The sequence below is a fragment of the Notothenia rossii genome (genome assembly GCF_949606895.1).
Source record: "Notothenia rossii genome assembly, chromosome: 7".
NCBI lineage: Eukaryota > Metazoa > Chordata > Actinopteri > Perciformes > Nototheniidae > Notothenia > Notothenia rossii.
The window spans coordinates 74,341,778-74,355,931 of NC_136905.1; the positions used below are offsets into that span (position 1 = coordinate 74,341,778).

Genomic DNA, 14,154 nt, shown 5'->3' on the forward strand with positions numbered 1-14,154 from the left:
ATGTTTAAAAAAATGTAAAGACCACATTTACATAGTGAAACGGTCCTTTAGTTCAGCCTCACAATGCTAGGCGAGAATTTGCAAGGCGAAGATGTACCTCACTCTTAGTTTATGAAATCATCAACTCACTAAAGAAAAAAATGAAAATTGGCATCAACAGCACAAAAACAAAACCGGTTGCAACCATGTTGTCAAAGTAGCAGCAAAAGGAGCCAATGTGATGTACTGCCCGCTTGTTTGTTTGAGAGCTTGAACAACAACTGACAAGTGAAGAAATGCATGGATGAAATGTTGATGTGTGGTTCAGTTGCCTCTATATGCATTGAATGCAAACTGATGATTATTTGCGATGCATTTATGTGAAGCAGTATTTTATAAGATTGGTTAACATTTCATTTTTTTTCATTTCAATCTTTATTTTGAACAGATTAAAAAAATAACAAATAACAAATGTGAAAAACAGAATACCGTATTGTTAAAATACAGTATTTATCCACATTCATGATACAAAAAGTCTTCATATTAATAATAACAAAATCATATGTGTCCGAAAGGGAGTAGGAGGAAGCAAATGCTTATTCAATCCCACCCCTTACTTGATCAATGGTTGTCCTTTAAATCATTATGCAAGGACAATCATTAATCAAGTAAGGGGTGGGAATTCATAAGCATTTGCTTCCTCCTACTCCCTTTCTGAAACATATGATTTTTTTAAGATAAGTATGATGTAACTATTTTATAGACTAATATGTAGCTTTATCAATAATGCCATGCCACATTTTATAAGCTATATGTTTTGAATGAAAAGTAGTGAAGTGGGAGCTTAAACTAAAAGAGATTTCATAAGTAGAGCAACTTCCTTAGGCCCGGGCAGCCGAAAATATGTTTTGCTTGCACACTTTTGGGCCATTGGGGACTCCGTAGAATCACCGCAGACAATTGCATTTCAGGAAGTTACTTTGAAAGCTCTCTCTCTCTCTCTCTCACACTCTCACCCTGTAATGAGTTGATTCAACATCTTAATGTCAGTCTAAATCTAAATCAGTTGCCAGTCTGCCGAGATTTATCAGTCCAAATAGCGAGGCGAAGCCATTACTGACAGCCTACTACGACAGCCTACTACCAGGTAAATACAGACTTCTACTTGTATAAAACTGACCTTTGTACGATGAATACTTCATAAAATACTGCAGATCCTTTATCTTACCTCTTTCTAATCTACACACATACAGGTATTTAACTGAAGTTACACAACAGAGTTGTTGATACAGAGTTGGAGTTTATTCACACGTCACATACTACGTACCGAATGATACTCCCGCACAACAGGGTCTAATCGGCAAACACCATTACATTCATCTGTGTATTCTTGTCAATAAATATATATATCATTACATCAAAACAAGTCTCTTCTGATTGGACAAGAGTTATTAGGAATAGCTCCGGGTCATTTATTCAAGATACTACATCTCTCTTCAGATAATGACATGGATGAATGAAGAATAATAAATTAAATGTTATTCTTTTCGATCATACACAAATAAAATGTATGATGTTTTTGTTTTTCACGTTTTCTTTGTGTCATTTTCTCAAGATGATGGGATCATTCTTAAGACATACAACACAGACTGAACACGAATGTAGGTCTAACAAAACTCAGTTGAGGAGTGTGTACCGGCCTACTACACACACACACACACACACACACACACACACACACACACACACACACACACACACACACACACACACACACACACACACACACACACACACACACACACACACACACACACACACACACACACACACACACACACACACACACACACACACACACACATTAAAGAAACATAGACCCAGACGTAATAGTGCTGTATCATATTATTTTCTGTTTCTCCTTCAGCCTCTGCTGTTGCCAATGGAGATCCACATATCCTGTAATACAAAACCTTCTCTCCCATCAAAACATGAACTATTTATTCTTCCCATCAAACCACTCAGCCCTTCTGTCCTCCACTGCTTCATCCTGAGCTTTTAACACACACACACACACACACACACACACACACACACACACACACACACACACACACACACACACACACACACACACACACACACACACACACACACACACACACACACACACACACACACACACACACACACACACACACACACACACACACACACACACACACACACACACACACACACAGCACTTTCCACTGAAGCTGAACCAGTTATATAGCCCTTTCACTGTTGTGCTGACTTCATGCACTTTATAATAGAAAATACACCTCTGATTATTATCCACACACACGTTACAAAACACACGTTATAAAACACAGGAGTTTATTTAGCTTAAACACGTCTCTAAATAAAGACGTACCCGCTTAAATCAGCCTGTGTTTTCTTACAGGTGTTACACGAACACAAGTAAGCTTTTAAACAAAACTGTACATGAGAAATGTGTCGAAGTGAAATAATCTGTTGTGTAACTTTAAGAGAAGAACCTTAATAGTTTTAAAGGTCAACTCAAAGAATGGTTGAGGAACAAACAGACGTGCCATCACCGCTAAATGCACTTTAACACAGGGGTATCTCCTCTTGCACTTTATGTAGCTCTTGTATCTTCTCTTGCACTTTATATGTCTTTGCTGCTATAGTGTACTGCCATGTGGTAAATACTTGTGTGTGTTGCTCTTGCTCTTTTGCATATCATGTATTTATTTGTTGCTATGTTTACAAATGTCATGTTCTTATATGCTGTATGTGAGGGACTACGGATGGAAATTAGCTCAAAGCTCAAATCAGGCATATTTACGAGTAAAGCATTATTTGTCTAAAGTGTTTATTCATGTGCATTGCCCCTGTTAAAATAAACGATTAAATGAAATGAAAATGAGACCCTGACTCACCTCTGCAGGTAAACTCCCCCTGAAGCGCGCGACCCCCATCATGAAAACACCTTAACACCAGAAGAGCTCACATAAACAAACCCTGAGAGTTGATATGAAAGTATAAAGATGTGTTTAAAGTCCTCTCCGTGATACTACAGTTGGTCATGTTTTCAAGAAACATTGAACAGTGCTGCCACATATGACACAAGGAAAAAAGAAAAGACTCTTAACCCTTTCTTTGCCATTATATAAAAATAGTGTTGCTACAAAAGTATAAATAAGGCTTACTAATAAGACAACTCAGATCTGAAGCTACACAGGAATCTGCTGCCAAAGTGCAATAAAAAAGACAAAATTAATCGAATCAAACCCTTTTTTTCTTCTTCATTTTAGTAGAGTATAAATATAAATGCCTTTAAAATCGGATGCAAGCAACACTAGTTTCTTAACTCGAATTGATAATAGACTATAATATTTTTAAACAGAACAGATGCATTCTTATACCATTTTGTACAATAATTATAATGAATAAGTTCAAACAAACTAAAACTTACAGCTGATTAATAACGGTATCTAACTTGAGTTTTTATTATATCAAAAACCTGTTGAAATGCTACGGTTATTTTGACTGTCCCCGTCTTTGAAAGACTTCATGTGTTTCGCAAGAACGTGACTGACACGATAAGTTGCTATGGTAGCAGCCTTGCTCCTGTTGTTGGGCCGGGTGAAAATGGACTTTAGACTTTAGTCTAAGTTATCTCAGTGTGTCTCAAACGGTTTTATCACAATTTATGTAAACAAATATTTCCAAAGCAAACCTTTATATGTTTCCATTTGAAACATGTTCCCTCGGCTATGCAACGAAGCTTACATTATACAAATGTAGTGCAATATACAGACTGTTTAGCTTATGGTGATCAGCAGCCCTATGAGCTCATTCTCTCAGTGTATCATCAGGAAAACAGAGAGACACACACATAATTTAAATAAGAGATTTTAAATTAAATTATTGGTTAAGAATAAACGGCTTAAAGTAAATAACAATAAACAATAGCCCTTAACCCTGTAAGGCCCCCGGTTGTAATTGTCCAACATTACTTTAAGCTATCCAAAAAGTCAGTAAATGTCTTGTTTTTCTTTCTCGGTTTTGTTCAGCCTCACAATGCTAGTAGTCCCGCAGATATGTGAAATATCTGAAAGAATTGTGCTTTTGATGATAAAAACATCAACTTTGGCACACTGTTAGAGCATGCCCTAAGGAAGATTTTTGGCTATAGGGCCATCGCATATTTGTCCATTGGTTTTTATTTTAATAGTAGCTTAGGATCTAGACCAGTGGTTCTCAACTGGTCAGGCCTCGGAACCCACTTTTTACTTGGTCAATACATCGCGACCCAACATTTTGAAGCACTCAAATCCATTCAACAAAAAAACGTGCTGTAATATATACGCTTTTCAGCATACAATATTAATACAAGTGAAGTACAGTCCATACATCCCTTATATCCCTTCACAGAACTAAAGTATGCTTTTAAAAAAGTTTTAATGAGATGATGGAATCAAAGCTGAACTATATAAAAAGGCACACATGCCGAAAACCCAACCCCAGCAGGGGGGTCTGGGGGGATTCTCCCCCAGGAGATTTTTAGAAATACTAACATAAACTATGCATTCTGGTACACTCTGAGAAGAAAATAAATAAATCTATTACTACCCGACATATTAATAATATTTTATGCCATTGTTTGTTTTTCACTTTGTTCTGACATCTTGCTGCGAGAAGAGTAAAGAGGAGATAGTCTGTGTGATTTACTTTAAATTGTGGGTGGATAGCTCCCATTGTTCTGTGACCTGTCAATCATCAAACCGGGGGTCATATTTCATTATGTGTTCATTTTTATCTGAAGTTGTACCCATGGATGTATAAAGAAGAGTTCTACCGCAAAGTTATTCTCCGTGGGGACTTCTGGCAGCAATCTTGATTCTGATTGGCCAGAAGACTCGAAAAAACATCAGCAAAAATATTTTATTGGGAAGATGATCACTACGTGACAGAAGTTTTCAAAACCGTTTATGGTCTCCGGTACTTCCAGTCCAACGCCGACGACATGCACACTATTAGAAAATCGGGCCTTCAAAAATAAAAGTTTGACTTTTTCCCCCAAATAAGAAAAAAAAAAGAATTCCAATTTTTTTTTTTTTTTTTGTTCTTCACTCACATCCGCGACCCACTTTTGAGTGGGTCGCGAGCCACCAGTTGAGAACCACTGACCTAGACCACCTAGGATCTTGATTCTGGTGGCTAATCCTACATTTTTAAGGATGAGGAATGCAGTGGTACTACTTGCAACATGCTAGAATGTAGCTAAATTCATTTATCTGGTATTCAGGGAACAAAATACACAGTAAAATCATTAACATATTTATTATGGTGAAGTAATACATGTTACATAATATATATGTAATATTACAGGTTTTCAACTAAATGCAGAGTTAGTTCTGAAAACACAGTCCCCCACAGTAGCAAGGGCAATGCACTGAATTGCTGCCTTGACACTTTTGAAAATTGTCCACTGCACCCCTTTTTGCATCCAGTCACCTGGGGATGGGAGTTCAGGGGCTGCAAACATCATCTGTCCCCAGCAGTGACCAGCTTGGAAGGCCGCTCTCTTTGTGTGCTGAGTCAATGCTGCTTATGTTGGGGGAGTACTTCAATTGTTATATCCTTCTGGGTGAAAAGCTGCTTACGTGCCTGATTGACTGACTCCTGGCTGCTAGTGCGGTCATACAATACCAGAGAGCACTGTCACACTCACTTCTCTACTTCCCCTCTTCTACGACCAGGCCATATCTGTGGCCATGATTCGTCATTCCATGAATTTGGTAAGGCAAGCATTGGATATTCTGAATCCTGGTCGGATACCAATCATTACTCTGGATCAACCTCTATACGCTGTGGCAAAACAAACCCAGTGGAGCTGGCCAGCAACTCACGGTGAAGATCATATAATTGTGATGTTTGTTGGGTTTCACATTGAGACGGCAGCACTCAAGGTACTTGGTAACCTCCTGGAGGGGTAGCGGGTGGACAAGAGCAGTGTCATGTCCCCAGTTCCACTTCTGGTCTATCATCCTGTAGCTGGAAATAGAGTTGATGATCTATGTGTGATCAATAAGAGAGGCTGACTTCCTACTCTATATACAGTAAATGCCCTGACCAAGATTGTGCCTTGGTTCCTTGCTCTGGGACACACCCACTATGCCGGATGGACACCAGTCCACTTGCGTGACATGATTGTGCTAAAAGATAACCATCCTGATGTCCATGGGCAGTTTCTGAAAGGAAAGGCTGTGAAGAAGACGACATGCAGCTTCTCTGCTATTGCCATTGACCAAGCCCATGAGCAGAACAATGCCTCCGTGAAAGGTGATAGTGATGCTGTAGGCCTGACAGAGAACCCTGCAGCTCTGCGACGATCGATGCTGTCTGGCCCCAGGATGGCACGTGTGGTTGGAGAGTTTGAGGCCTCCACTGAGAAGAGAAAGAAGACTGACACCCGGCACCATGAGCAGACCAAATATGCACAAATGGCATTTGCACGAGATGTTAAAGCACTAACTGGTGCTACTGTATAGAAGACATGGGCAATCCATGCTGTGAAAAGAGCATTGTAGATCTTCTTGTACTGCCTATGCAGCAGTCATTGACACTCTGAACCAGATTGAGAAACTTGGACAGGACCAGTATGACACCTACAGTGGAGGAAATAAGTATTTGATCCCTTGTAGTGTACATTTTGTTGACTAAAACTATGAAGAAATATGTTCGTCAACAACCTTTTTTTCCATGACGAAAACGAGACGATGACGAGACGGCACCGACGGCAGTAAACAATAACAGTTACGAAATCATCATGCAATATCGTTGACGAAAAGTGACGAGACGAAAATGTAGTTTACTAAATAAAACTATGCCAAAATCTCTCTTTACTTTCGTTGACGAAAAATGAGGAAACTAAATATTATCAAAGATAACGTTACATCTCTGATAGTCAGTTTTTCTCCCAGCAGTTCCATTTCCGGTGCTGCGGCTGGGCAGTAGCTGTGTGTCTGTGCTGCGCGCGGCGGTACATTTGAATTACACCGGGCAGCGGCACAATATGAACAGTCAGGAAGACTCGGGTCTAACTCATGGTCTAACTAACCTTATTTAACAGAAAATAAAATGGCAACAACAGGGCTTGGGAGCAGTGGTCGCACTCGCGTTAACCAAATACCCCCCCCGTCAGCGCGAGTGATAGATACATTGTGCACTCGACGGATAATAATGGATTATGACGGAAATGTTACGATCCTGTCCGTCAAAATGACTGACAACGAAAAAGTCTAAAGCCACCACTGCTTGGGAGAAAGAAACAATGTGATATTTGGGCCCATTTTCGCTTCAATGAGGCAGAGAAAAAATTGTTTTATCAGAAGGGAAGCAATGTGGACATAACACGGCTGCTAAAAACACCACAAACCTGAGCAGATACTCTCTGCAAAGCTGCATTCTTAATCATTCAACCTGTGTTTTTCCTCAAATAAGGACAAGATATAATCTTATTGTGAAATAAGTTTGTCTAAAATGACAAATTATTGGTTTTGGCTAGACTAGTTTGACTGAAATGTTCTATATAATCTGATGACTAAAAAAGACTCAACAGTTTTCATTGACAAAAAGTAGACTAAAATAATTCGTTTTCTTTGACTAAAATAAGACTAAAATGCTCCGACTTTTAGTCGACTAAATCTTGACTAGAATGTTTACTGTTTTAGTAGACTAAAATAAGACTAAAATGCTCAGACTTTTAGTCGAAGAAAACTTTACTAAATAAAAACCGAATGAAGGTGACTAAATATGATTAAAACTAAATAAAAAAATAGCTGACGAAATTAACACTAATCCCTTGCCGATTTTTTTTATTCACCCACTTACAAATAAATGAACAGTCTATCATTTTAATGGTAGGCTTTTTTTAACAGTGAGAGTAAGAATATAAAAAAGAAAATCCAGAAACTTACATTATATAAAAGATAAAAATGTATTTGCATTTAACTGTGGAAAATAAGTATTTGATCCCCTTGCAAAAAACAAGAATTCTGAATCCCACAGAGCGGTTAAATAAGTCCTCTTCCTTTAAGAAAGTACTCTTAATATAAACTTATTACCTGTATAAAAGACACCTGTCCACAGAATCAATAAATCAGATTCCAACCTCTCCACCATGGGCAAGACTAGAGAGCAGTCATACCTCAGGGACATGATTGTAGACCTGCACAAGGCTGGGATCGGCTACAAGACCATCAGAAAGCAACTTGGGGAGAAGGAGACTGTTGGTGCGATTATTCGGAGATGAAAACAAATAAAATGGGCATCACTCAACAATCAATCGCCCTCGGGCTGGAGCTCCACATAAGATCTCGCCCCCTGGGGTATTGATGATCATGAGAAAGGTGAGGTATCAGCCAATAACTACACGGGAGGAACTTGTTAATGATTTTAAGGCAGCTGGGACCACAGTCACCAAGAAAACTATTGGTAACACACAACACACCATAATGGATCAAATCCTGCAGCGCCTGAAGGCCCCATGCTCAAGAAGACTCATGAAAGGCCACCATCATTGTCACAAATGGGCAAGCTGAGAACTGGTACCAAGTCAGATTGGTGGGCTGTTTGGAGGACCTGATTTATTTACAAGAGAATGCATCTCACCCCACAGTACAGGTCATCATCCTTGATGGGGCTGCTCTTGTGAACATGCTATGACCTGGTGCTGCTAAGACGTTTTTTGATTATGTACAGAAAGTGTTCTCACCATACTGACATGATCTCAGCTGGAGCATGTTAGCAGAGTCGATGTCGTGTGGGATGAATATTTCCCCGAAAGTCTGAAGGCTGAAACAAGCAGCAAGAGAGGGAAGGGAGTTCATAGACACGTTGAGCCATCCAGTGTCATTCCTGGAAACTGGCCAGAGTTTCTGCGCATTGAAGACAAGAAGGTGGAACTGTTCTCCTTCCTGGCAACCAGTGTGTCAGCCCTCAACACTGGCATACAAATAATCAGTATTTGCACCATGCACCCATGAGGAAGATAACCACATCCTACTGCACCTAGGAGATGCTGTGAAGCAAGGTGTCAATACGCACAGTTGACATGGATGTGGCCACCATTGGCGCCATTGGACAAATATGCGATGGCCCTATAGCCAAAAATCTTCCTTAGGGCATGCTCTAACAGTGTGCCAAAGTTCATGTTTTTATCATCAAAAGCACAATTCTTTCACATATCTGCTGGACATTTGCGAGGCGAAAATGTACCTCATTCTTAGTTTATGAAATTATTAACTCACTATAGAAAAAAACGAAAATTGGCATCAACAGCACGAAAAGTAGGGAAGTGGGCGTTGTGGGAATTTCATAAGTAGAGCAACTTCCTTAGGCCCGGTCAGCCGAAAATATGTTTTGTGTAAACACTCATGGGCCTTTGGGGACTCTGTAGCATCACCGCAGACAATTAGATTTCAAGAAGTTACTTTTAATCTCTCTCTCTCTCGCTCTCTTTCTCTCTCGCTCTCTCTTGCTCTCTCGCGCTCTCTCACGCTCTCTCGCTCTCTCACGCTCTCTCACGCTCTCTCACGCTCTCTCGCCCTGTAATGAGTTGATTCAACTTCTTAATGTCAGTCTAAATCTAAATCAGTTGCCAGTCTGCCAAGATCTACCAGTCCAAATAGAGAAGCGTAGCCATTACTGACAGCCTACTACGATAGCCTACAGCCTACTACCAGGTAAATACACACTTCTACTTGTATAAAACTGACCTTTGTACGATTAATACTTTTATAAAATACTGCAGATCCTTTATCTTACCTCTTTCTAATCTACACACATACAGGTATTTAACTGAAGTTACACAACAGTGTTGTTGATACAGAGTTGGAGTTTATTCACACGTCACATACTACAGTGGGTAATGTTTTCAAGAAACATTGAACAGTGCTGCCACATATGACACAGGAAAAAAATAAAAAGACACTGAACCCTTTCTTTGCCATTATATAAAAATAGTTTTGCTACAAAAGTATACATTATAATAATAATAATAATAATACATGGGACTTATATAACTTGAGGTTGGTCAGGGTGGGGAGGGACAGGAGGTTGGCAGTAGCAGAGCGGAGGGAGCGAGTGGGAGTGTGTCTGTGGAGGAGGTCAGTCAGGTAGGATGGGGCCAGGTTATGGAGGGCTTTGTATGTCATTAGGAGTATTTTGTACTGAATTCTCTGGGGGATGGGGAGCCAGTGGAGCTTGATGAGGACGGGTGTGATGTGTTCACGGATTCGGGTGTGGGTGAGTAGATGGGCGGCAGAGTTCTGGACGTATTGAAGTTTGTTGAGGATTTTTGCAGGTGAACCATAGAGGAGGCTGTTGCAATAGTCCAGATTGGAGGTGATGAAGGCGTGGATGAGGGTTTCTGCAGCAGTGGGGGAGAGGGATGGACGTAGATGGGCGATGTTTTTGAGGTGGAAGAAGGCTGTCTTTGTTATCTGTCTGATGTATTTGTTGTAGGAGAGGGTTTTGTCAAATATGATGCCTAGGTTCCGGATGTGAGGGGAGTTTGGAACTGGGAAACCGTCTATGTTGAGGGTGAAGTTATGGATGGATGTGGTGAGCTTTTTTGATCCAATGATTATTATCTCAGATTTATCGCAGTTGAGTTTCAGGAAGTTGAGTTGGAGCCAGGATTTTATTTCAGTGATGCAGTTTGTCAGGATTGAGTGGGTAGCAGTGGAGATGGACTTGGTGGAGATGAGAAGCTGGATGTCGTCGGCAAAGCAGTGGAATTGAAGTCCATGACGGCGGATTAAGTGACCAAGGGGAAGCAGGTAGAGAATGAAGAGGAGGGGGCCGAAAACTGAACCTTGGGGAGCACCTTGGGGGAGAGGAGCGGTGGGGGATTTGCAGTTATTGATGTAGATGAACTGGTTTATGTTAAATTAGGCTTACACAGGAAAAAAAGAAAAGACACTGAACCCTTTCTTTGCCATTATATAAAAATAGTGTTGCTACAAAAGTATAAATTAGGCTTACTAAAAAGACAACTCAGATCTGAAGCTACACAGGAATCTGCTGCCAAAGTGCAATAAAATAGACAAAATTAATAAAATCAAACCCTTCTTTTTTTTGCATTTTAGTAGGGTATAAAAATAAATGCCTTTAAAATAGGATGCAAGCAACACTAGTTTCTTAACCCGAATTGATAATAGACAATAATCAATTTAAACAGAACAGATGCATTCTTATACCATTTTGTACAATATTATAATGAATAAGTTCAAACAAACTAAAACTTACAGCTGATTAATAACGGTATCTAACTTGAGTTTTTATTATATCAAAAACCTGTTGAAATGCTACGATTATTTTTACTGTCCCCATAAAGCGCGTGGGCAGCCTCCAGGAAGGCTTCTTTCACAACGTCGCCGTCTTTGAAAGACTTCATGTGTTTCGCAAGAACGTGACTGACACGATACAACCCAGTCTCATGGCATTTCGTGTTCACCAACACAATTTTTAATCTATTGATTCGTGTTCACCAAAACGATTTTCCCCTTTTTGTCGTGTTGCACAGCACGATTTTAAAAGCAATGTATTTCTACTGGTAATGTGTTTCGTGCCTGCAGTACGTCTTTTTCTCCGGTCAGGTCGTGGAAGACCGGAAGCTGTGTGGTTCATAAAAACATGTTCTTACTCAATATCAAGCCACAATTATTGCTTTTATTTTAAATCGTATAATTTCGGACTTTTGCTGCCGTCTGTGAGGAAAATAAATGGGGCTCTGAGCCACTGCGGTCAAGCCAGCCTCCACTCGGGAAAACCTAGTCAAGCCAGCCCTCACGTGATATTGCGGTGCGCGAATATCCTATGCATTACGGTAGTAAAAAAAAATCATCCCTCTGTGTTTAGATGAGAATAAAACAAAAACTGTCCAGTATCAAAGACTAATTTCACGTCAGGGTCATAGCAGGACATCCCATCTAGTCACTCAGAAAAAATCAGGACATTCTGATGTAGAGTTTCAAAAATAAAAGACCTTTGAAATCTCTATTGTATGAGCTATCATCCCTGTTTTTAGATGAGAATAAAACACAAACTGTCCAGTATCATAGATCCATCTCACTCCAGGGTGATAGCAGGACACCCCATGTAGTCACTCAGAAAAAATCAGGACATTCTGATGTACAGTTTCAAAATAAAAGACCTTTGAAGTCTCATATATGAGCCATCATCCCTGTTTTTAGATGAGAATAAAAGAAAAACTGTCCAGTATCATAGATCCATCTCACTCCAGGGTGATAGCAGGACACCCATGTAGTTACTCAGAAAAAATCAGGACATTCAGTTTTTTTTAAATTCTCATCTAAAAACAGGGATGATAGCTCATATATGAGACTTCAAAAGTCTTTTATTTTGAAACTCTACATCAGAATTTCCTGATGTTTTCTGAGTGACTAGATGGGGTGTCCTGCTATCAACCTGGAGTGAGATGATATTCCCGCGCCATGTTGACACACCCCCGGCCACTGTTTCCACGCCTGCCGTCTCGCTCTCTGGCGCTATCCAACGACAAGAGGCTTCTATGCCAGTGCAGCATCCCATTCAGTGGGATTTTTAAATATTGAAGTTAAAAGTAGGGGTGCACCGAATGGGAAATTCTTGGCCGAAACCGATACCGAAAATAGGAAACAGTTGGCCGAAAACCGAATGCCGAAAGGCCGAAAATGATTAATAGAAATATATATATATATATATATATATATATGTATACATTTTTTACCAATGTTGTTCAGCTGCCTGATTATGGAAAAATAAATGATTATGGCAAAACTTAACTTAAATAATAATCACTATTATGGGTCCATAAAACATTTATTCAGCACTTTTGAATGCATACAGTACATTCATTCCAAGTCAAGTGCATTTTCTTTTCTCTGTAGGATAACTACAACAAAGCGCATTCAGAACAAAGCCACGGTGCTTTAAAACTGCATAAACATCTGAGCCAGTAGGCCTACAACAAAATAGTGAAAATAAAGACTGTAACAGCCAGGCCTTCAACAACAACAAATGCACCTATAAGTGCATGCATACAAATGTGCAAACTGGATAAATCCACATGAATGTAACTATTTACAAATGAAATTACAATTCAATTTCAAGAATCTGTAAATAAGGCTGTCTGTCCTCATAAGCAAAGTAGTAAACATTGTATAAAGATACATAAAGTGAAAACTGGACACAAAATCCACAATCAATTACAAATTAAATTACAATTTCAAGAATCTGCAAATAAGGTGGTCTGTCCTCATGAGCAATGTAAACAACATTGTATCATTTCGATACCGAAAGTACAATATATTGAACACTGTGCTGCTGTCATTTCCCCCTAATGATAACCTGAGATGGTGAATTATAACTCACAATGAAAATTTTTCAGGAAAGTGGGTATAGAGTAGACATGTAGAAATAGATAAGCTTATGATAAGCCAGCCTTGTCTACTTATTAAGGAAAAGTGGGAGGTTCTTTTTAATGAACATTAGCTTCTCTGCTTTATCAGCCATAAGTCTGTTCCTCTTTTCATCAAGCACATGAGAGGCAGCGCTGAACAGTCTCTCGCTGTCAGTGCTTGTGATTTGATCTTACTCCGCATATTTGTCCGGGTGTTTTGATTTCAAGTGGTGGAGTAATCCTGAAGTGGTGAAAGTCTTTGCAGTTACACCCCCTCGAAAAATGTCAGCTGAACACGTTTTACAAATCGCAATCCGCGCCTCTTTCTCTGATATTTTTAAATATCTCCAAGCGGCAGACATGTTGGCTGTGAGTCAGCCGCAAGCATGGTCGCGCGCCGTGCTTGTCGCCGCGTTTTGATTACGTCATCACAACAACACGTTAGCTTACCAACGTAACCCTGTTCTCTGACATTCGGTGATATTTTTTCGGTGCTAGAACCCTTTCGGCCGAAAGGGCCTTTTTAACCATTTTCGGCCGATCATTTTCGGCGGCCGAATATTCGGTGCATCCCTAGTTAAAAGCATCAATCTGGTGCACTTTGAGAGCAACATTAACCCTACCTTAATAAAACCTTAAAGGGGACATATCATGCTATATTTGAACAATATATTGTAGGGCTTAACCCTACCTTA

The 14,154-nt window shown here is 39.8% G+C and overlaps 2 protein-coding genes across 7 annotated transcripts in view; one reads left to right on the forward strand and one right to left on the reverse strand.

Moving 5' to 3' along the window:
• The window catches only part of LOC307013109 (uncharacterized protein), a 98,777-nt gene that overhangs the window by 30,848 nt on the left and 53,775 nt on the right, over positions 1–14,154 (reverse strand). For 2 of the 4 annotated variants that reach the window (XM_079640369.1, XM_079640368.1), the window contains one exon: positions 5,342–6,438. The exons of the other annotated variants lie outside the window; for them this stretch is intronic. In XM_079640369.1, coding sequence (XP_079496495.1) covers positions 6,207–6,438 — 232 coding nt within the window. In that variant the 3' untranslated portion in view covers positions 5,342–6,206. Of the gene's footprint in view, positions 1–5,341; positions 6,439–14,154 lie in introns of those variants that run through there. 4 annotated transcript variants of the gene reach the window in all.
• LOC307013107 (4-galactosyl-N-acetylglucosaminide 3-alpha-L-fucosyltransferase 9-like) overlaps positions 1–14,154 on the forward strand; it is a 96,574-nt gene that overhangs the window by 8,489 nt on the left and 73,931 nt on the right. Inside the window, exon 1 of one of the 3 annotated variants that reach the window (XM_079640361.1) lies at positions 782–1,126. The exons of the other annotated variants lie outside the window; for them this stretch is intronic. The gene's annotated coding sequence lies outside the window, so the exon portion shown is untranslated. Of the gene's footprint in view, positions 1–781; positions 1,127–14,154 lie in introns of those variants that run through there. 3 annotated transcript variants of the gene reach the window in all.